At 36.0% G+C, this 23,053-nt stretch overlaps 4 protein-coding genes across 5 annotated transcripts in view; all 4 read right to left on the bottom strand.

Annotated features, from left to right (window-relative positions):
- Nucleotides 1-6,581, bottom strand: part of arid3b (AT-rich interactive domain 3B) — a 29,841-nt gene extending 23,260 nt beyond the window's left edge. The window contains exons 1-2 of one of the 2 annotated variants that reach the window (XM_016569820.1): nucleotides 6,303-6,581; nucleotides 4,122-4,796 (exon numbers count right to left, since the gene is read on the bottom strand). In XM_016569820.1, the coding sequence (XP_016425306.1) occupies nucleotides 4,122-4,796; nucleotides 6,303-6,338 (711 nt within the window). In that variant the 5' untranslated portion in view covers nucleotides 6,339-6,581. Of the gene's footprint in view, nucleotides 1-4,121; nucleotides 4,797-5,692; nucleotides 5,741-6,302 lie in introns of those variants that run through there. The other variant, XM_016569821.1, reaches the window with a different exon arrangement.
- A 948-nt stretch (nucleotides 6,582-7,529) lies between these two features.
- LOC107753708 (cytochrome c oxidase subunit 5A, mitochondrial-like) lies at nucleotides 7,530-9,964 on the bottom strand. The gene is made up of 5 exons (XM_016569919.1): nucleotides 9,873-9,964; nucleotides 8,708-8,824; nucleotides 8,117-8,238; nucleotides 7,816-7,944; nucleotides 7,530-7,690 (listed from the first exon to the last, which is right to left on the bottom strand). Exons 1-4 carry the CDS (start codon nucleotides 9,943-9,945, stop codon nucleotides 7,831-7,833), a joined length of 426 nt encoding a protein of 141 aa, XP_016425405.1. The 5' UTR covers nucleotides 9,946-9,964; the 3' UTR covers nucleotides 7,530-7,690; nucleotides 7,816-7,830.
- Nucleotides 9,965-11,597: 1,633 nt separating this feature from the next.
- Nucleotides 11,598-12,759, bottom strand: LOC107753707 (ribonuclease P protein subunit p25-like protein). Its single transcript, XM_016569918.1, has one exon. It carries the CDS (start codon nucleotides 12,426-12,428, stop codon nucleotides 11,706-11,708), a length of 723 nt encoding a protein of 240 aa, XP_016425404.1. The 5' UTR covers nucleotides 12,429-12,759; the 3' UTR covers nucleotides 11,598-11,705.
- A 5,638-nt stretch (nucleotides 12,760-18,397) lies between these two features.
- LOC107753615 (poly [ADP-ribose] polymerase 6-like) overlaps nucleotides 18,398-23,053 on the bottom strand; it is a 10,668-nt gene continuing 6,012 nt past the window's right edge. The window contains exons 15-23 of the mRNA XM_016569818.1: nucleotides 21,696-21,763; nucleotides 21,556-21,604; nucleotides 21,354-21,466; nucleotides 21,201-21,273; nucleotides 21,016-21,085; nucleotides 19,924-20,003; nucleotides 19,640-19,703; nucleotides 19,425-19,509; nucleotides 18,398-19,323 (exon numbers count right to left, since the gene is read on the bottom strand). Coding sequence (XP_016425304.1) covers nucleotides 19,227-19,323; nucleotides 19,425-19,509; nucleotides 19,640-19,703; nucleotides 19,924-20,003; nucleotides 21,016-21,085; nucleotides 21,201-21,273; nucleotides 21,354-21,466; nucleotides 21,556-21,604; nucleotides 21,696-21,763 — 699 coding nt within the window. The 3' untranslated portion in view covers nucleotides 18,398-19,226. The remainder of the gene's footprint in view (nucleotides 19,324-19,424; nucleotides 19,510-19,639; nucleotides 19,704-19,923; nucleotides 20,004-21,015; nucleotides 21,086-21,200; nucleotides 21,274-21,353; nucleotides 21,467-21,555; nucleotides 21,605-21,695; nucleotides 21,764-23,053) is intronic.

The following is a 23,053-nucleotide window of genomic DNA, read 5'->3' as shown; positions in this document are numbered from 1 at the left end:
GAACCAAAAATGGTTCTTTTATGGAATCGCTATGAAAACACATTTTTGGAACCTTTATTTTTAATAATGTATGATTCTTCATGGAACCATCGATGCCAAAAAAATAACCTTTATTTTTAAGGAGTGTGGCAGAAATGCAATGGTAGGCTTCAAAGTAAGACTTGGAACGAATATTTGGCCCCTAAAATTGCCGCTATATATTTCTCCTGACAAACGCAGAATCAAAGTAGCGGGGTTGTTTCTATTGACCCGATGCCTTTGATATGGTCATCATACTCGCCAAATGGGAGGCCGTAACTCAAGGCACATGCATGCGCCGACGTCAACTGAGACTGATTAAAACTCCATTAATCACCCTAGATTACCATGCCAAGCTCTCTAAAAAGGGCACCGTGTCAGCTACTGCTAAAAATGGTATGTTTAAAGGGCGCCGAGCTACCTGGACTGGCCTCAGCCATGTGTTCAATGAAAAGTTTAATGGCGGCCATTTGACCTCCTCATTGACTTGGGAGATGATTTATTGAATTCAACACTAGTAAACCTGAAAAACAAATCAGCAATAACCCAAAACTCAACTTTTCAAGCACAGGAAGTAGAAATAATGTCCCCTAACCAAACATCCCCATCCATGGGCCTCCCTGAAAAGTCCTTCCCCTTTGGAGATTCTAAACAAAGCTGGCATGAACTTCCTTTATCTGCAAACAGCCAATTAATTCCCCCATTCGCTAAGATTATGGGTAAACACTGGCGCCAACTTTACACCAGACTACTGCGCTTTTACCAAAGGTGTTTACTGATTGACTGAGACTTATCCATTTAAAGTGTGAAAAGCTTCAAAAAGACAACCCCCAACCCTCATTTAAAAATGCCATTTGTGGCATCTGTTGTCTTTTGTGTAGTCAGTGCCATCAAACCAGTCTCTCCACATCAATAATGATGACCATCTATCCGTTTATCTATCTATATATAGTTTTTTTTGTTGTTGTGCCTGACAGTAATGTGAATTAAGGGAGAATTGTGCTTAATTTTTATAGAAATCATGTGAAATAAGTTTTGAAATAATGCAAAAAAATTTAAATACTTGTAAAAACAGGATTTATTTTATTAAAGCAATATGTTACCCTGGAGCAAAAAACTATTTGGCTATTGTAGCAATAGCCAAAAATACATTGTATGGGTCAAAATTATCGATTTTTCTTTTATGCCAAAAATCATTAGGATATTAAGTAAAGATCATGTTCCATGAAGATATTTTGTACATTTCCTACCATAAATAAATCAAAACTTCATTTTTGATTAGTAATATGCATTGCTAAGAACTTCATTTGGACAAATTTAAATGCGATTTTCTCAATATTTAGATTTTTTTTTTGCACCCTCAGATTCCAGATTTTCAAATAGTTGTATCTCAGCCAAATATTGTCCTATCGGAAAGCTTATATATTCATCTTTCAGATTATGTATAAATCTCAATTTCAAAAAATTGACCCTTATGACGGTCCAGGGTCACATATACAACATTCTATTTTTCCTTTTGATTTTGGAGCAACCTGGACATTTTCTTGACAAATTTTTTGTGAAAATCACCCCCCTACAATGCACTCACCATGAAGTGACTCTATAAAGCTCATTCACTACACCCTTCCCTCTTAGTAATGATGTATAAGTCCAACCATCAGCCTTTTCAGAGCACTGAATCTCCCATTGTCTCCAATACACTTGGACAAGCCTATATTTGAAAAGCAGTATACAAGCCCTCAGACCATCACCCTCTATAAATACATATATACATATATATGACATGGGTGTGATGAAAACATCACAGACCTGCCTGTCAACACACAACCTTCCCAAACATCACCATAGTTTTACAGACTTTTGCTTGTTGTTACTGATCTACCGCAAATAAAACGGCTTTGAACATGTTTGATGTCAGTTATCGTCGATAAAACCACGTTGGATGTTTTGCGTAAAAACACACGGTCATAACATCAAAGACAGCAACAATTACGGAATAAAACGGATGCACTGCTAAACGGCGCTTTGGGGTTTCGATATATATAATGTTGTATTATTCAACACAAGTATGGTAAATGGGCTTTGATTGAAGGCATGCAAATATCAAGGGCTGAAGGAAGCCATAAGAGTGAACGTATGAAATTAGAGCAATCCATTTTTCCCTGATTGATCGATCACTCAAGTGCAGCTGAACAAACAAAGAGCTCAAACCTGAGGCAACTAAAATGCATGACCGCACTACAGGGAAATGTCTCTCTCCATATTAAACCCACAGAGACGGTCTTCTGAAAGACGGCTTCATCCAATTGTGATTGACGCGAGGACGAAATTACGTTTGCGAAAATTACATCACCCAAACATGAGAATTTAGAAGTAGTCTCATATAGTGCCAAACCTGCATGAATTACTTTTTTTCTGTCAAACACAAAATTATATTTTGACAAATGTCCAATGTCCAACTTTGGACCCCATTGACTTCCATTATATGGACTCAAAATGTTGAGTCATTTCACGTAATGTCTTCTTATGTGTTCATACAGGTTTGGAACAACATGAAGGTGAGTAAATGATGGCAGAATTTTCATTTTTAGATTAACAATCCCTTTAAACATGCTTATTTAAGAGTCCCACGCACAGTTGACCAGTTTCGACTACCTAAATTGTGGGAAATCTCCACGTGTGAACTTGTCAGGGCGGCTCTCCAACAGCACGCGCCTGTAACATTCTGCCTCTTGTATTGCAACTTGACAGCGTGCCTCTCTGGTCACAGGCCAAGACAGCATTACAGCACACTGCCAAGAGCTTGTTCTCAAGAAACACCAGCGGTAGGGGGAATGACAGAGGAAAGTGAGACGGCAGAAAGAAAGAGAATGAAAGCGCACTCCTGTTGGGCCGCCTGCCAGAACGCCACACTTCAGGGATATCCAGGGACAAAAGCCTTATGTCAGGACAGAATTCCCTAAAGACTCGGGATGAACAAATGGAGAAATTAACTGACAGAGTCGTAAGAACATGTCTGAGGGTAGAGCTTGGCTCACAGCAGGAGACTATTGACGATAAGGGAAAAGGAGGACAATAGCTTTAGAAAGAAGTAGAACACAATGAGAAGGGAAAATCAGAGGCCCGGTGTCTTTTGTGAACTTTTGGAGGAATGTGTAGTTCTCTTGTGCGCAAAAAAATTGGATTCGAAATTTTTCTTAAAATCAGCAAAATTAAAAGGCAGTATAACATACTACCATTATTTATAAATATGTAATATTTATTTCTCTACATTATGGTAATAAAATACGAAAAAAAACATTTTACCCCCAATAAGGCATTTGACTTCTATTTCTTTAAATTATGATTATCATTATCGCATTGCAGCAATTTCTTTTTTTAATCTTTATTCAAATCAGCATAATTAAGGGTAGTATAGCAAATGCTACCATCATTTATAAACATTTTAATTTAATAATATAACAGTTTTTACATTAATGTAATGATAATACAAAAATAAGAATTCTATTTGCATTATGGTAATGAGAATTTATGGGGAATTCTGCTTAAATTAAGAAAAATATTGTGAAAACAGAACACTTTAATGGTTGCAAATATAAGTTTCTTTTCCTTGAAGCAAAGTCAAATAAAAAAAAAAAATTCGTTTGATTTTGGAGTGATCTGGACATTTTCTTGACGTATTTTTGTTAAAATCTCTTGACAAAAATTACACTCTTTATGAAGTGACTCTATAAAGCTCATTCACTAAACACTTCCCACTTATTAAAGAGCTAGAAGTCCAACCCAATTCTTTTGTACACTTTTGGGAGAACACGTATTCCTGTTGCGCTCGAGAAAACTGGATTAGATGTCCTATTCAGAGCCGATTGCGTTTCAGTAAGTCGAGATGAGTCTGTTTTAGTGGTTTCACAGTTTATGAACATGTAAAGACTCTTTACAATTCATCTCATGAAGTGGCACTCCTCAAATCATGCAGAGATGAATGAAAATATGCTGTATTGCCGCTTTTGTAGGTCATTGGTGATAAAGTGAAAGTAAACACAAAGCCTGCCATACTGAACCCCTTGAGATTAATGACAAGTCATAGAAATATAGACACAAACCTGTTTGAATGAGTCATCCAGGTTCCAATCATTCAGCCCGTTTGGTGTGTTGAACGATTGTTGGTCGGTAAGAGAGTTGTCAGGCTCGTCTTTCACCTTAGTGGTCGGCGACAGGGGATGTTTTTTAGCAGCGGACGGCGATGCGGCGTAGACGGGGAACGGATATGGAGGAACTCCGACAGACGCTTGCTGAAGCGCAAGGCTTTGCTTCCTGAGGAACTCCAAGCCTTCGCTTTCCTCTTCTTCGCTACCGTCTTCTCCATCCATCATGTCATCGTCGTCGTCTTCGTCCCCCTCGGACCCTCTTCCTCTGTCCATCTCATCAACGGCATCTTCCTCGTGTACTTGGTCAGGGCTGGTTTTCATGGGTCCCCTGGCAGCTTGAGGCCCCTGGCCGCCTTTCAGCGCTCTGTCTCTGGAGTTTTTGCTGTAGAAATCAGGGGTTAATGGGGCACCCTGAGCTCTGGAGGCCATGATGGCTTGCTGTGCAGCCAGCTGCTGGGCATACAGAATGTGGGCTTCCCTGAAGTGTCTCTCCTTGCGCTCCATCTCCAGTTTAGCTTGTTGTTGTCTCTGGAGCTGCTCCATAACCGCCTCCAGTTTGACTCCAGCCACACTTCCGAAAGCCGCCTGGGAAAATGCACCAGCCAAACTGCTGTCCTGAGACAAGCTGGGCTGGATTGTGAAGGAAAATAAGTAAAATAATTCTGTAAATACATTTTATAAAAAAAATATTTGTTTTAAGATGAAGAAAGTACAGCATATTCCAAAACAGGAGTTCAATATAATTTATAATTAACATTTAAAGGGCTAGTTTGCCCCAAAATGAAAATTCTGTCATCATTTACTCACCCTCAAGTTGTTCCAAAACTGAATGAATTTCTTTCTTCTGCTGAACATAAAATATATTTTGAAGAATGTGGGTAACCAAACAGTTTTCCTCAAACTACAGAAGTCAATGGGGACCAGCAACTGTTTACTCACATTATTCAAAATATCATGTTTTGTTGATATTTAGCAAAATAAATCAAATCATACAGGTTTGGAACAATTTCAGGGTGGGAAAATTGACAGAATTTTCATTATGGGGTGAAAATATATATAAATAAACATTTGAATAACTAAATAACTAAAATATTTGTAATAACTAAAAGTAACGTTTTTAAACGCTCACGCAACACAACTAAAGTGTAAACAAAACAATCACAGTTTTTGAGTAGCTTGAATTCTTTTAATTCGAACTAACAGGCATTAAAGTTCGAATTAAAGACGCATTATCAAATGATTAAAGGACGTAGCTGAGGAATTAAAATGAACTTAATTCGAATCAGATACAAAGAGAACACAAATACGCGTAAACAAATAAGCACAAAGGTCAAGACGGAAGAATTAAAATTTGTTTAATTTAAATGAAAAACAAATACATGTAAGCAAATCATCACAACGGACATGGCCGATTGGAATTCGAATTAATGTCACAAGAATTTTTATTCGTATTAACAGTATTTATATGTCCCAAAAGATTAACGTCGCATTCCGCGGCTCGCTAATTGCCCAGTAGGCCAACCTACCTTTGACCCCCCCACACCCCACACAATAGTCTAGAAAGTAGAACGACCGGATGTCCGGCCAAAACGGCGTGTCGCTTTTCATTTAGTTAAATAATTAATATTTAGCCAAATCCAGTCGATTTATGCTGTTACTATACAACTAATTAAAGCACAGTTTGATAGGTGAGCGCAATAACAGAAGATATTCAGTTCACAGTCGAATCATGGCTGCCCAAAAGTATGGCGCTCTTCCAAAAACAATTAAGCTATTAAAAGAGAGAACGAACACACAACGCAACAAAGTATCGCGTTCTGATGGAAACAAACGGAGATGTGTTGGACTTTTCGAATCCGGCGGCACGCGAATTGGAACTTTAACAAATAAACAGCGCGAGTTGTATCATCAAAAAAAATCTTGAAATCATGACGTGTACAATGTGGATTTTCGCTACATATAATAGCTTGACCACTCACACGAAGGTAATTAGAAAAAAGACTGCCTCATTGAGTTTATATCAAAACTTCGTAAATGTACATGCAATATTTTATACACTCGAGGTCTGCTGATTAAATATTACAGTAGCTTATCAATACATTCAACAGGGCTCTGTGCCAACAGGACGGAACTCACCACTTGCGCTTTGCTGCTACTGGAATTGTCCACCATCTCTCTTGTCCTAGATAAACCACCGTGCGTGTTTTGCTCAGCGCACCGAGTCCGTGTGCATCCACCCGAACGTGTAATATCCCCTCTGATAGAACAGTAATAAACCTCTCGGTGTTTGCAGAGGGAAAAAAACACTCGACACTGGGGCCAGCCAAAGGGGAAACGCCTGAGCTCACCTCCCGAACTGCGCGCTGAGGGACTCCCACAGTCCCCTCGACTTTTCCTCCTCCAGCCGGAGCCAAACCCCCCGCACATTAACGCACATTTAAATCCCGCCCCGCTGGCTCGTGCAACATGTTACTACGTTCTTACGTTTCCCCTTTGCAAGCAACCAAGTAAAATATTTATAGCACAAAAGCCGATAGGAGTTAACATACACTTATGTGGCTGTTTCATGGATCTAATATTAGACTGCCATTTTTTATTTTAGTCTGGAAATTCTGACCCCAAATTAGCCACATATACATATGTTTATAAAAGAAACGGAAATGAACAATTATTAATCGTACGATGGGGAAAACACGTTTTAATTCAAAGTTTTTTTATTCACTAAGCATACACAACAGCTTTAAATGTTTTGATTGTGATTTGACTTTTTAATATGATTTACTTTGAACGCATTCCTGCTACGCCCTCCACTGGTTCAAAAGTGCTGTAACGTTTACTATATAATTATAGCTGGTGTCAAGCAGAAAAACAAAAACGGTTTGCTGTCCACCTTATTTTTAACGTAACAGCGGGTGCGGCAATTTTTACCGTGAATGTGCGAGACTTCCGGTGTTGGCCGCTTTCCAGTTATTTTAGCTGTGCAAAAACATTCCGTTATGTTGCTCAATTTCATTATGTTAATTTATTATCGTAGTAGTCTAATCATAAACACACTGGTTTGTAGCGTAAATGGTTTTGCCGTTTACTGCACTTTTATTATTCTATTTACCTATAGCTGTTAATGAAATAGAAGTCTCGCACATTCACAGGTAAAATAGTTTGCTTTTTTATTAAATTCCAAATAAAACAATTTAGTAGTTTCTCAACACATTTAACAGAAATAGTTTTCCCATGCTGAAAGATTAGGAGGATAGATTTTTTGCTGTTGCGATTGATTTGAACCCTTATTTAAAAAAAATTGAATACAGTTAATACAAGTTTGAAGCAAAGTCTGAGGCATTAGATAAAACACAACAAGATTGAGTAAAGATAAATCTCCCTTTATTAGGTCCATCAATATTTTACAAGCAAAAGAACATAATAAAGGCCAGTTAAATATAACACAAACACCACGACACGAGGCAAAGACTTCAAGTACAGTGGTCTACTCAGTCCAGAGAAGAGCAGCAGTCTCCTGGAAGACTCTGTAGTTAAATAGGAAAGATGCAATGGACGTTAAATTAAGTAAGGAAACATACATCTTGGCTTACAGGTTGAATTTTGTTCTTTAAAAACAAAAAAGAAAAAAAAAAAGCATGCTGATACTCACCACAATCGCAGACATCTATGCTTTGTCAATGTCAAGCTCCTCAGGTGTAGGGATACCAAGCTCATTGAGGGCAGGCCGCAGCTCTTGAAGAACGTAGGGGTAGATTTCTTTGTGTGGACCAGCTTTGTCCTGTGTAAATAAGTATAATAAATTAAAACTAATAAATAAATGAGCATAATTTAAATTCTAACTACAATTTAGTATTTTTTTTCTCTCAGAAAAATCATGTTAATTAATGCAGCTTCAAGACATGAATTAAATAATGTGAAATATTCTGCTATTATCCTGGAGTTTTATTGACCTTGACTGCCTCAAGGATGCGGATGGCACTGGCCAAATCGTTTAGCCTCCGACACGCTCTCAGGGCTGCCTCCAGGATCTTTGGCTCAGGTACCAAGTCATAACCGATCAAAGTGTTCATTCCTGAACAAAGGGGACATGTATTTACTCCACAGTCAGTTTGAGTTTTCTTCCTTGATGCAAATGAAAACCTACTTCCTTGTTCCAAAGATTTTTATAGGTTAATGATAAACAGACTGTCATAAATTTTTTAAAGAAGTGATACTAACGGATCGAACTAAACCAGCTTTACAGGTTAGCAATAGCAAACACTAAAAACAAACAGAAACACTATTGTTATGGATGGAAACGGTCTGTCTAATCGTGCGATTATTAATATTTATTATTATTATTATATAAATTTTCAGAAGGGGACCAAACAACAAAAAACATTAAAGGAAATATAATTTACTAAAGTACTACATGTACTGTATTCAGATTCAAGAGGATTTTAATTAGAACATATGGCCACTAAAATAAATTTTTAAGGGGAAAATTCTCACTTTACAAGCTGCCGATTCAATAACAAGGTCAAAGCGCCGCCGTCACCCACCTTTCCTCAGCTCCCAAGCATCGATGTCTGGCTTGTTGAAGTAAGTGACCCAGCGGGCATCAAACTCTTCATCTGTCTCCTGTTTGCCATGGGAATAAGAACGAGCAGCTACTGAAGCTGTGGAAGAGAAAGAACAGAGACAATCAGAAGAGACTTTAAGCAAAAATGATTCACTTTATCAGCCTTAGAGAATGACATCCAGACAAACACTTTGACTTTATCACAGCCAAAGTACTTCCGGGAAGTACTGTAGGCGTAAAAGGGCCATAAATCTCATTATAAGACTATAATCATTTCGTCTGTGTATCAAGTGTTAGTCAAAAACACTTAATAGTGCAGTGACGTTTTGCATACAGGCCTTGCTCCAGTTGGACCTGGTCCAGTGCCCTTGTTTGACTGGTACATGGTCCGTTGGGGGAGTATTATTTGAGCTAACGCTTAACTATCTGATAACAATAAGTTCAACTGCTATTCCAAAAATGAGACGGATAACAAAACATGCAAACCAGATGTTTGTATGTTCATAAAGTGAAGTATATACTGATGACACTTCATTTGCACATGTGGTGTGGGTTTTCAGAGGTCAGTGCACTGTCATAGAAATCATTCTGGCTGATAGTATTAACTATAGCGACACGCAATATTAATTTATGCGCATTCTTCATAGATGCAACCCTGCGGCGCACGTAGTCACTCACTTGATGATGAAACTGCTGCAGAAGAGTATTTGTAAACCCCACAGCCTGATTGAAGAGCTCTCAAAACCCACGTATTTATATACTAGACTCGCTGTTTCAATGAAATGTCAACCTGACAGAAAAATGTGTCAATCTGGGATGCTTTCAGTTTGAGTGTGGCGTTTCCTCCTCGCGCTGGGCCCAAGCCTCACTCTAGTGGGTCATTACAAGGACACTGTGAGAAAACATTCACAAGACTTAATAATAAATGACTGTGAAAACGCGTTAATGATATGGAAATGCTCTTATACAGACGATAACTTAGCGTGTGATAACCTCAGAGGGGTATAATCTTTCTTGTAAGACACCGGTGCGGCTTTGGTTAGCTTAAGTGCTAAGCTAAATTCAAGGTGTTTCCGTTAACTCTGTGCCTTGTTGTAGTTTTTCCTATCAGCGGATCCATAATTAATGGCAAATTGTGTATTTACCTGTATATTGTGGCCGTGACCTTGTTAAACTCCGAGCACCGGAGACTGAGAGTCGAAGGGCGGCTCTGAACATATTGCGGCTCACCGGAACTCACGAGCAGCTCGGACTGAAGAACGACAAGTTCATCGTCTTCTTCTTCTTCTTTGGTGTTTATTGGCGGTTGGCAAACCAACTTGTAGGTGCATTACCGCCACCGACTGGACTTCCCCAATTACTTGCCCACATTTCAACTTCTTTAATAGCATTCTGCATGCTTTCTTCTACATACGACAAATTTCTACCTCTTTTCCATAAAGCACCATCGTCTGCATATAAAGACTTTCCAATCCCTGGTCCAACTGTATTAAAAATATAATTTACCATTATGTTGAACAATATAGGGCAGAACGACAGGTTCGCGCTGCAGACGCTAGTTAAGCTAGCCGACCTGCTAACACGCGACTGGCGTGTGACTGCGCATGCGCAGGGGTTTGGCAATAAAGCCGAGAATGGACTCTGGCTGCTCATGGTGATGTATAGCAAAGGTGGGTTTGCTAAAGAGGATTATAAAAGAGCATGAAGGACAAAAGATACATTTCTGCACTGTATACACATTTATACACAATTATTCTCTATGAGGGCATCCAGTATGAGCACAGTTATATTTAACTTTCTGTATATGCATTATGAAATGTTTGATTCAATTATTGCTTAATATATTTAAATTGATATTTAACAATAGATTGCACAAAAACTTCTAAATAAAACAACAAAAACATACGGTAGCTGCAATGTTCTGCATTTATTGCATCCATATCTATTCCAATAAACACACAAGCAGTTCGTCATCATTTATATGACATTTAGGCCATCATTAGACAATATTAGTACAATATTATGCCATTATTATCATAAATATTTTGATCAAAGTAGCTCAGTTTCATTACATATGCACTTTGCAATCGTAGCAATTGATAAGCTATAATGTTATTAGTGTTAGATATACATCAAAAAAAGTAAATCTTTCGTCTTTTATTGAAAAGTTAACGAGAAAAATATGTTGTAAAACTGCCATAGTTTTGAGCTTCTAACCCTAAATGTGAACTTCATTTTAAGATAATAGAGCTACAAGCATGTGTTTGGAAAATAGTTGCTCTCACCAGCAGGGGGCAGTATTACATTTATATATTACATATATAAATAATTCATTTAAAGTTAACTGAAATTAAATAAAAAATAACGCTTGTGTTTCATTATTTTATTTAATTGCCAATGAAAACATTTCTAATTTAATTTAATTTATCCTGATGTTCTAAAGTAACTAAAATAAATAAAAATTAATATCAAAATAAATTAAAGTGTATTTGACCATAATTATGAAAATGTATTATATTTTAGGCTATATACTGTATTATTGATCATATTTGACAAAAAAAATGGAAAACTAATAAAAATGAAAAAAAAATTTTTTTTACTAAAACTTTAAAAATATAATTAAAATGGAAAAAATACAAATATTAATAGAAACTATGATAGTATCCTAATTACACTAAAATAACACTGATAAAAACAAAAGCACAACAGAAAATATGAAAAACATTGAGCAGGCAAAAAAAATAAAAAATGAATGAAGTGAATGAGTGTGAGAAATAGCCAAAAATAAATAATTTGGATTTATATTTTATTTTATTATCATTTAATTATTATGAAGTAATACTAAAAAAATCACTTGATCATGCATTTTATCACTCAGATTAAACATTCACATTTACTGCATCCTGATATGACCAAATTATACGACAGTTAAGCAAGTTATAAATACACACACACACACACACACACACACAAAACATTTATATGAATTTCTCCCTTTTATAGTAAGATTTTTTCACTGGTTGCAGTGCTGGACTTTTGTCCTGTCCCAGAGCAGCTCTCTTAAGACTGGGAAGATCTTGAGAACAAGGACTCGCTGGTCTTTTTTCTGTCTTTCCAGCCCCCTGCGGTCCGTCTGGCCATTTGCTTTCCTCTGAGAGAGCGTTTATTTCGGCTGGAGGCTGGTATCCCGGCTCCTGCGAGTCCAGTGGCTCTTTGGACAGAAGAATACAAATGGAAGGAAGAGTTCTGTGTACGGTCATCTGAAGCGGGCCGCTCTCCTGGCTCTCCCACACCTCAGTCACTGTCCTGTACTGGAGCTTTGACAGCTGGTGTAAACCCTGCACCTTGCGTTTCATTATCTCCGCACAGGTGATGGTTTTGGTCACAGCCCGTCCCGTCCCGCTGAACACGACCTGCGATGCTGGAGCCGTGTGTCCGTCACCTTGAATTCGAGACATGGCAAAACCCAAAAGGTTCCTGATCTTGCTCCCTTCCTTCACGCGCATTTCCAGCACCTCAGATGGCAGTCCTGGGATTGGACATGGGATTGGTTCTCCAGTGGAACGGATCTTCCTGAATCCACCTTGCTTTGGTTTGCTAGAAGATCCAGGAGGGTTTGTGGGATTGAGTTGAGAGGGTTGGACAGACGTGGTGCATTTAGATTGTGTGCTATCATGAAGCTCTCGGCTCGGCATAAACATATTTATAGGTTGTTTTATATGTTCTTGGGGCTGCAGAACTTAGTACCACTTGATAATATTTCCCAAGAAGTTGTAATACATTATGTTGCTTTCCAGCATTAAAAAATGCACAGACGTGAGGGAAACCGAATGATCTTAGCTGCTAAATGTTGTGTGATTCCCAAAGCTCTGAACTGAATGACAAGCTGTCATTTACTTTATACTCTCTGGCCGTTGACAGGAAGGAAAGAAAAAAATCTGTTCTGTAAATCGAGCAAATTCATCAAAGCTGAAAGTGCTGAGAATCAGCAATTTCTCAGTCACTACCTTTGAAGCATATTTCAGTCTCCGTGAGAAGGGAGCTGTAACCAAACAAGGCAAAAAGACGATGAGTTTAGAGACAGAACCGCACTTTAAAGCCAACAAGCTTGGTTTGGTCAAAATGAAATATTATTTGAACTTTTATCTCAAGTCAGCATTTATTTTATGGATGCAACCAAGCATAGGATAGCCAAACGAAAAAAATAAAAAACAATAAAAAAGACCAATGTATTTAAAAATCCAACTGAAGTAAAAAGAAGTAACATAAAATTAGAATAACATAAAAAAAAACATTACATATATGAAATGTTATAAATAATATTGAAATATAAATTACACACCAAAAAATAAAATGAACTAAAATTAAAACATTATATACAAATTTAAATTAAAATAAACAAAAGTGAAAAATCATATAATAATAATAAAATCCAAGTGTATTTAAATATGCACACAAATAAAATACAAAAAAAACAATATGAAATAATAAAAAGCCCAATGTGTTTACAAATCCAATTAAAATCAAATAAAACATTATACACACAAACACACACACACACACACACATACATATATACATATATATATATATATATATAATTACACACCAACCAATAAAATAAATAGAATTAAATTCAGTTGAAACATTATATATAAAAAATATTTTAATAAAATTAAACAAAATAAATTATTATTATTATTATGTCTTTTATAATAATAATAATAATACAAAAGCCATATAATATAGTATAAAAGCCAAATGTATTTAAATGTACAATAACACTATGAAAGCCTAATGTATTAAATATACTATTAAATATAAAATAAAATAAAATGCAAGACAACTTTATGGAACATGCACAAATTAATGTCAAACTGATTTAGAAAAATCTTTTAGTGATGCATTTACCTTTTTGCTCTTAAGAATTCTCATAGAGTTCTGCACTGCGTTTTACCCTTGATGTCTGGTCATAATCGGAGACCTTTCGCATATTTACTCTTAAGTGGTGCCTGCCACACTCCAGAATGCACTGAAGACCCAATCTGAGGCTTGTGAGGGACACAGAGAGGGAGGGGAGCCTAGAGAGCCTAAGCATCTCTTAAAGGAACAGTCACCGTGTCTAGCAAATGCTCTGTCTAGAATTTCATCAAAATTTCATCCTGGCAAATGCTTTCCCGAGTCCCCCTTTAAAATTCTCAGTGTTAATGAAGTCCTGTCAATCAGCGCGTGTCTGTGACTGATTAACATGCGTGACTGATTAAGGCTGAGAGTTTAAAAACACATCCTCCCATGCATGATGGCACAATGCAGCCAGGAAACAATTATCTACATAAGCACAGTTGACTTATGCCAGGCATCTGCTTTTGAATATGGCTTTAGGCCAACTTATTAAATTACGAAATTGTGTTTACATATAAAACTTGCATGCTGAATTGAGACAGCACACATAAATGTAGGCCAAGAAACTGCCATTTACCGAGCAGGAGCTCATTGTTGTCCAAAGGTGGCTGTTTCGTCAGGTCTGTTTCGGCTTCTTCTCCCACTGTGGCTGCTGAGCGCTCTCGAAGTGTTAGAGCCCCGAGGCTGTGATTTCAATCAGAGAAGAAGGCCATGCGGTTCTGCTTGACAAAATACACAGTCTGTATCCTGAAGGGGAGCATCCAACATTCTAGAGACTGGGGTGACAGAAGGCAAGGCAAGCTTTCTGTTCAATGAGACGAAGAGCACAATTATACACTGTAAAAATGTACTGTAATATGCTTTTTATATGCAGTTCGATTAACGGAAGATAAACGTGATGTTTTAAAGTTCGTTATAAGTTGCTTTTCCTGCAACCATGGTCAGTATGAACTATAGACAAAGCACAAAAACAAAGCAGCATCAGTAACACAACACTAAAAATAATGCCATTAATATTTATTACATAATATCATATACAACATCAAACACTCCAATGATACACATAACTGACAACAAAAATATAGTAATATAGCTTTAAAAAAATGTAATATAAATGTGATGGTTCATGCAGGGATGTGTTTCTACATAAATAAAATGTGATTCATAATTATATATATATATATTAGATAAAATTAGATTTGATAAAAAATATTTATAATATAAATAAAGTAAATATTAATAATTTGAAATTACATAAATTAAAAATAAATACTTTAATAATAAATAATTTATGTAAGAAACTATTTTAAGAACACAGCATAATAAAATTACTTTTCAGAAACTTTTATGTTAAAAATGTAATTTAATATTTATTAAATTATTTCAATAATTATGTTTATTATTTGAAAAAAAAAATATATATATAACTTGATGGTTCTTGCAGGTATGTTTTTCTGTATAATTAATAATATAAAAATAATATATAAAATAATCATTTAAATAATTTAAAATTAACTTACTGTAAAAGATTACATAATATATTTTAAAATTAAATCTGTTTAATACTTAATAATTTTATATTAAACACTCCAATGTACATAACTGATAACAAAAATAAGAAGAAATATACCTTAAATTAAAAAATAGTTAAATACAAATAATTACAAGGTGATTCATAATTCATAATTTAAAAACTATAATTCCAAAATTGTTTTACTGTAAAAGTGTGTTTAGTTTTAAAATAATGTTATATATATATATACATACATACATACATATTTTTATATATTTTTCATATAAAATAATTCATAATGTTTACTTGTAAGAAACTATTTAAACAATTTTAACAATATTTAAATTACTAATCTATACTACAAAGTATAAATTACTGTTAAACTTTATACTACATTGAAATACATTAATAAAATAAAATATATACGTTACAGTTGCTTTTTACAAGTACAATGTACTTGTAGAAAAACAATGTATGATATTAATATTAATGCTATATAATATTACTTTATAATTAATAGTGGAAATATTATGAAGAAGAAGAAGAAGAAAAATATAATAATAATAATAACAATAATAACAACAACAACAATAATAATTATTTAAAAAAAGTTTACCATATTTGGATAGGTTTTTTTCTGTAGCATTTTCTACATTGTTTTACAGTGTGCACATGATCTTAAGTGTATTTATCGGAAGAGTGGACACATTTCAGTGGTGTTAGGGACGGTTTCAGATCTGCTGGTAAAACTGGGCCTTTCAAGTGCACTGCCAACCAGACGCTCTTATTTTAGCAAGCTCCCAGAACAGATAAAAGCCAACATGATGACAATCACTGTTTCAATTACTTTATCAATCTCCATAGACGACACACACTCACAGCCGTTATCTGCCCGACAACAGAAACCCAGCCGCAGGGCCTCTCTGGCGGATTGCTTTGGAAGTCTTACTAATTTAATTAAAGGGAAATTAGGTCTCAAAGAGGAGCACTGCAGATTGCAACACCCACAGGGAAATGAAGTCAGAATGAAGTTTGTTTAATGGTGTGAGGAGGACTTCACTGAGAACTCTGGTTAAGAAGGCAATCTCGCTCACAAAGGGATGAGAGGAATGGCTTTTTACTTCACGTCCGCTGCTGTTCAGTCAAGAGCATTTCAAAAACAAACTGTAACAGCAAGTTGCTCTGTAGCGAAAAATATGCAAGCTTGAAAACTGCCCGGGTAATTTTCTCGCTGATGAAAAATTGGAAAAGGGCTCCTTCATGCCTCACTTGCATTCTGGAGCGGTTCTCCCTCACGGCTCAGTCCGAGTGCTCTCTGAACACTTTCTGCTGAGGGTGTCAGAACGACTCGAGCCGGGCTGGATTGAGGTGTGCTCAGCCGTGATCTGTACTTGTAAAACATTTGTGAGGGTCAAAGCATTCAGATGTTTCCAGAGAAAGATAATAACCACAATCAGCCAAGAGTCTAGAGTCTAGAGAGAGTCGAGCAAAAGGGAGGAGAAAGTGGATCATTTATGTCTACATTAATGAAAGATGTGCTGAGCATAAATCCAATTTGCACATTTCTCGTCGACTAGAAGAAAACTGGTGCACTTTAGAGTAAACGATGAAGAAACATTATCATACAAAACCGCTTTCGGAAGTCAAAACAACATTTAGCCTAGGAGGCAATTTAGTTAAAGTGGATAATCGACATATTAAAGCAGGTGACAAAAACAAAATATCACACTGCTTTTTTTAAATATTATTTTGTTATTATTAAACAAGAACAATGAACAAGTATATTTTTGTGACAAATAAATAGATATTTTTCAAATAAAATTAGTCCTTGTGACACTCCAAAGAGAAAGGAAAAAATGAAATCGCATCATATGACCCCTTTAAGTCTGATCTATATTCATTTTCTATAGGACCTTATTAATGTATTTACAATGTAAAATTATGTGTTTAAAAAATGTGTTATGATGCTTACAATAATCATTGTTTTAATGGCTTTATAATTGCACATTATAATTTTGCTTAATGCATTTTAATATGGGAGAGACAATGAATCATGTAGCAGAACTGTAGATTCTTTACAAGTAGCTGAAGTAAACTTAAAATATTGTATTTTTAGTCAGATTTTTATGTATTAATATAATAAATTAAATATATAATGTAAACATGCCTAGAGCTGATCCGTGCTGGTTGCTGAGGAAATACATCAACTTGGTGCTCTGGATCGCCGGATAGGCTTTCACCGTGGACGAAGCGGAGTCCAGCCCGGGGTCGTCACATGTGGTTGCCGCACATGTGCTCCTTCGTCGAATCCGCCGGCCGTTCCTCACTCTAGCCTCCGATCGCCACTCACTCAAGACCTCCTCTCACTCAAGCCCGCCGTGTGTGACGCTGTGTTTCGTTGTGAAAGCGAAACTACTTTGTTGGCCTTCCAAAAGAGGACACGACTAGAAATCAGTGGTTAAGTTGTATTTACAACACTGTTCCAGAACACTTCAACCCAAATATTCTATATATATATATATATATACATACATACACACACACACATATATATATTATTGCGTTATATATATATATCTTTTGAAGTGTGTGTTGCATCAATATTTTTAATATCATTTTATTTATTGTATTATATACTTATATATTGCATGCATCATTAATGAATATTTATATATTTATAATTTAATATATATATATAGGCCTACATACTATATATATTCCCATAATTTCCCCCCGTAAATGTATTTATATTTCCATAATTTACTATTAGGCCTATGTAATTGCCAATAAATAAATAAATAAAGTAAGTAAGCAAGTAAAATAGGAAAGGGGAGGGTAAGGGGTCTCGAAGCAGATGCGGGCCTCATGTGGATGTAGCGCACTGTTATGAATTATTATGTGTTTCTGCTTCAAAGGAGAACAGACCCGCCGGCTAAACCGAGAAGTCAAAATGTCCTCTGGGACTTCGGTGCGATGCAACACACTATTCATTTTTTAGGGGTCGTGACAGATAACAGTATGACAACAGGCCCGTATGCGCGCATTTTTACATCATTATGGGGACTTTCCATTGACATACAGTATATTGCTTATATAAAGTTAATTATATTTCTAAGATATCCACCAGCCATTTATAGAAACGTTTTGGCAAGTTTAGATTTGAATTAAGACACTATTCAGTCCCTATACAAGCTGTTTCCATTGTTAGGGCCGTTATGAAGTGCAGGTAATTTTAGTTTTACTGTCATTGTGGGAGCATTTGGTCACATTTCATCCAACTTCTGTCATCATTTACAAAGCAACTCATTCGTAACATGCTCTAAATTTATTGAAAAATTGCCGACATACAAATATAGGCCGTATGAAACCATGACCCTCCTTCGGATTCGTTTTACGTCTTCAGATTGACAAAATCATACGTACATTTCTCGTCTGTAATGTGTCGTTACGTGTCGTTTATTGGCAGTCTTCTCCGCTTGAAGCTCTCTGAAGAGTAAATGAGAACACGATGCCTTCTAGTGCACAGCACCAAACTTATTAACATTTCATGTTAAGAGATTTAAGATCCATAATAAGTAACTGGCGTCACAACTCTCATGAAAATAAACTGAATGAACTGATGGCTGCATTACACTAGTATACATATATCAAACAGTACTTAATAATGCGGAATTGTCCATAACGGTATACGTAAACACTTAAAAATGGCAGGTTTATAGAATTTTTCATTCCCCAGTTATTTTATGCAATATTTTATTCTCTTAGGCAATAGAGACCCCCAGTGGGCAAAATGGGAATTCGACTTTTTCCAACCGCTGTAAATTCAACGCTAATTAACTGCACTTCTCATGACGTAGAAAAAACGTAAAGCAGCGAAAATGATATAGAGACTAAATGAGAAATAAATTACTAAAATGTTTATCAAAAAGTCCAAAACGAGTTTCCCTTCTTTCCACGTAAAGACAAACTTGACTGGAGGCTAGCATCATCAGAAACACCTAGTTTGAGGTAAATATTTCCCATAATCAGTTCATATGTTCCCTTGTAAAATGTCTCAAAGCGTCACAGTGGTCAAACGGGTCAGTCAGGTCGATTGTCCCCCAATCACCCGCAATATCTCTTTCTGTATCCGGACGTCCTGTGTGTTGATGTTAGCATCCCCTACTTGGCCATCCTCGTACCTGAGGAAAGACAGACAAAACAGACAATTGTGGGACACATTGTGAGCCAAAAGAGGCAGAATTTGTAATAAGACAATGTAATAAAGTGTGAAAATACTCACACAAAAAAGAAGCGTGTGCAGACGTGATCAGAAATTGGGCAAACCCAAATATTTCCATGTTTCTGTAGATCTTTGGAAGTTATTACTGTTGAGAGAAACATAACATTAGTTAACTTTAAAGGAATAGTGCATAAAAAAAACGACTACATCTGTTTTTGGTGAATGACGGAATAGCTCATTTCAGGTTTGAATGTTATAATTGAATAACCCCGTACCCTCACACAGAGCAACACAGTTTAGATTTCGACTCTGAAGAAACCTTGACTGTGTGGGTCGACACTGCAAAAGGAAAATGACACATTTAGCAGTGATACATACAACAGAAGATGGTATGTATCTTCTTTTACAAATTAGTGAAATGAGTGCAATCACAAATGCAAGCTTCATATAACTCTGCTTATATTGTTTCCAATCAGGATGACTCACCTAGTCTGATTAACTACAGATTGCACCTGTAATACATCCATATCAGTCCAGTCTCTACAGATGGAGTTAATACCTGTAAGACAGTGTTGACCCGGTTGTAGTGCTGTACTAATTCCTCTTTAGTAGGCATGTGGTGCTGTCCCTTTCCCATTCCTGCACACAAATACAGTCTACAGTGAAAACTAATATGACAGTGCTATATGGATAGAAATGAACACTGCAGTAAAACAAATGATTTCAAATGCTGCTCAAGCAAATGCTCAAGTTTCCTTATAAAAGTAATCTGGCAGTATTGATGGCACTTGGATATATATCATACAGAATGATTATCGTATTCAAATATCATGGTATTTACAAGGCAATGATTTTCAAAATTTTTTAATACCTTTGCAAGAGGCCTCCTTTTTAAAATATGAAGGCAACTGTTTATTTTAATACATAAAGATACATTTATAGTGTATGATACTGTAATACCATGTTGTGTAAATGACCTTAATAACAATAAATATAAATTATATACAGTATATATATTAGATTTTTCTCACAATCTAACCAGAAAAATAATAATAATAATTCGAAATAAATTATAATTTTTTTTGTGATTAATTATATACGTTTTTTGTAATATTACAAACAACATATATTTATTGTGATTAATCTCATTCTCAGACCAGTTGTTTTATTCTAAAAATATTATTAACAACTTTTATTTATTGTGATTAATCTCATAATCTGACCAGTTTTTAGAGAAAAATAAATATTATTATTTATATTTATTGTGATTATTCTCATAATCTCAGACCAGTATTAGTATTTTTTTTAAATAGAAATAATTTATATTTATTGTAATTAATCTGACCAATAATATCTGAACAGTTTTTAGATAAAAAAAACTGTGATAATATCAAATTCATGTTGAAAATAACATGCTGAATTATTGCATCAAACATATTTAATTAATATCTTAGTTAACATACTAATTTTGACAACTCTAAAAATATGTTACTTTTGTTTTTCTTTCTCTTTCATATTTTATGTGGACCGGACCCCCAATGATATTACTATTATACAACCATGTCCAAAATGTCTTTGTCTTTCAAATTGTCTAAACCATGCATGTTTTTTTAAAATGTTGCACTCTATAGACGAGCCCAAAAACTCTTACCTGAGTATCCAAATGAGATGCTGGAGATGGGGCTGAGGTAGATGCCCTTCCCATAGGCCGCCCCATGCAGCTTGTGTCAAAGAGAACAAGAAGGCAGATTGGCCAAGACCCAATACGCTAAGCAGAAAATCTGTGGGTAACACACTACAGTTCTTCATTCACCACAATAAGAGTAACTGTGGTACCTGCAGTTTCGTGTATGAGGCGTTTACAAGTCCATTTCGTAGAATAGAGTGCCAGTTTTCAATATGAGAACCACTGAAGACAGAGAACCAGTGATTAGTCAGTAATCATAAAACAGTGATTATGAAATGATCTCATACGAAACTGAAACCCACTGAAAAGCGAACGTGCTGCCGTGGAGTTTTCTAGTGGTGCGAAAGCGGGCCTCTTTTGCAGGAGGACTGCTGAGGAGCAGGAACTGATGGGAGGTGTGCATGAACTTCAGTTGCTGTTAGCAAAAAATGGAGCAGTGAAACAGAGGAAATAAAGGTTTAGTCACGCTGTTTTTTGAGAGATAATGTGATCAAACGCCCTTACCCTGCTGGAGGGGAGCTTGACAATGTGAGACCTGTTGCTGGATATAATCCTGAGAAGAAAAAGAAGATTAAGGGTCATTATGATAACAGGAACATGATGAAAAGCTGAGAATTCCATTAAAGGAAGCAGAGTTTCCTCACCACTGCAGCAGAGGATGTGCAAGCGGGTCCAGTTTGTCCATCTGTTTCTTTATTTCAACATAAGGGCCCTGTAAAATATGAGTTTAGGTGTCACGCATTCCCTTGACCAGGTCTATGTGTGTAACACTGATGTAGCTATTGTGAGTCGCAGTCATAGCGCCACCAACTGGCAACAGGAAGTGTGTCACTTTCAACAGGCTATGAAATCGGCTTCTTATATTTACCAGAATTGCTTCAAACTTAATGACAATAATGTAAAAAACACTAAAAGAATTCTTGATATCTCAAATAGCGCTGTGTCTATAAAATGTGAAGCTATTTTTTATGGATGCTTATTTTCAAAATTTTTCACCATTCTTTTTTTCCCTAGAATTATGAGTTTATTTCTTGCAATTGCGAGTTTACATCTTTCTGAATTCTGAATTTACATCTCTCAAATTAGAAAATTTTCCCTATGAATTGTGAGTTATTAATTCACTATTGCAAGTTTACATCTTGGCAACTGTGAGATTACATCTTGGAATTGAGACTTTTTCTTAGAATTCTGAATTTACATCTCGCGATATGGACTTTTTCCCTGAGAAATGCAAATTATTAACTGGCAACTGTGAGTTCGCATCTTGCAATTTTGACTTTTTTCCTCAGAATTGTGAGTTATTAACTCGCTATTGCAAGTTTACATCGTACAATTGAGACTTTTTTCTTAGAATTCAGAATTTATATCTCGCAATATGGACTTTTTCCCTGAAAAATGCAAATTATTAACTAGCAACTGTGAGTTTACATCTTGCAATTTTGACCTTTTTCTTAGAATTCAGAATTTACATCTTGCAATTTAGATATTTTTCCCCTCAGAATTGCGAGTTATTAAAGGGGTGGTTCAGTGGTTTTTTTCTAGGCTTGTTTATGTTTATGGGGTGCAGTCTAACATGTGTTAATGCTTCGTTTTTTTAAAAAACGCATTATTTTTCACATAATTTACTTTTATTCCACACCGCTCTGTCCCTTCTCTGAGAAACGCGCTGATCAATTTCCTGCTTTTATGAAGCCCCTCCCTCAGAAATAGGCGATGGGCTCTGATTGGTTAGCTAGCCCAGTGTGTTGTGATTGGCTAAACCGCCTCTAGTGCGCGTCTAAACGTCCCGCCCCACACCTCAGCGGCATGTACTCCGGTTGAGAGATGCAGAGCGTGTGCAGAGCAGGGGGACACGAGGAACAGTATTAAGAACCGCTGCTTTTGAACATTGATTTTGAAACTTGTGAATCCATTAGAATCGTTAGAAGACTGAATCGTGATTCATATACGAATAGATTTTTACGTGCACCTCTAGTTTTCTCTTCCTCTTCTCTAAAGCAGC

This window comes from Sinocyclocheilus rhinocerous, unplaced genomic scaffold, assembly GCF_001515625.1.
Source record: "Sinocyclocheilus rhinocerous isolate Xijiao unplaced genomic scaffold, SAMN03320098_v1.1 scaffold200, whole genome shotgun sequence".
Taxonomy (NCBI): domain Eukaryota; kingdom Metazoa; phylum Chordata; class Actinopteri; order Cypriniformes; family Cyprinidae; genus Sinocyclocheilus; species Sinocyclocheilus rhinocerous.
Note: the sequence above shows the minus strand (reverse complement) of the source record. Positions and strands in the feature narration are given on the sequence as shown.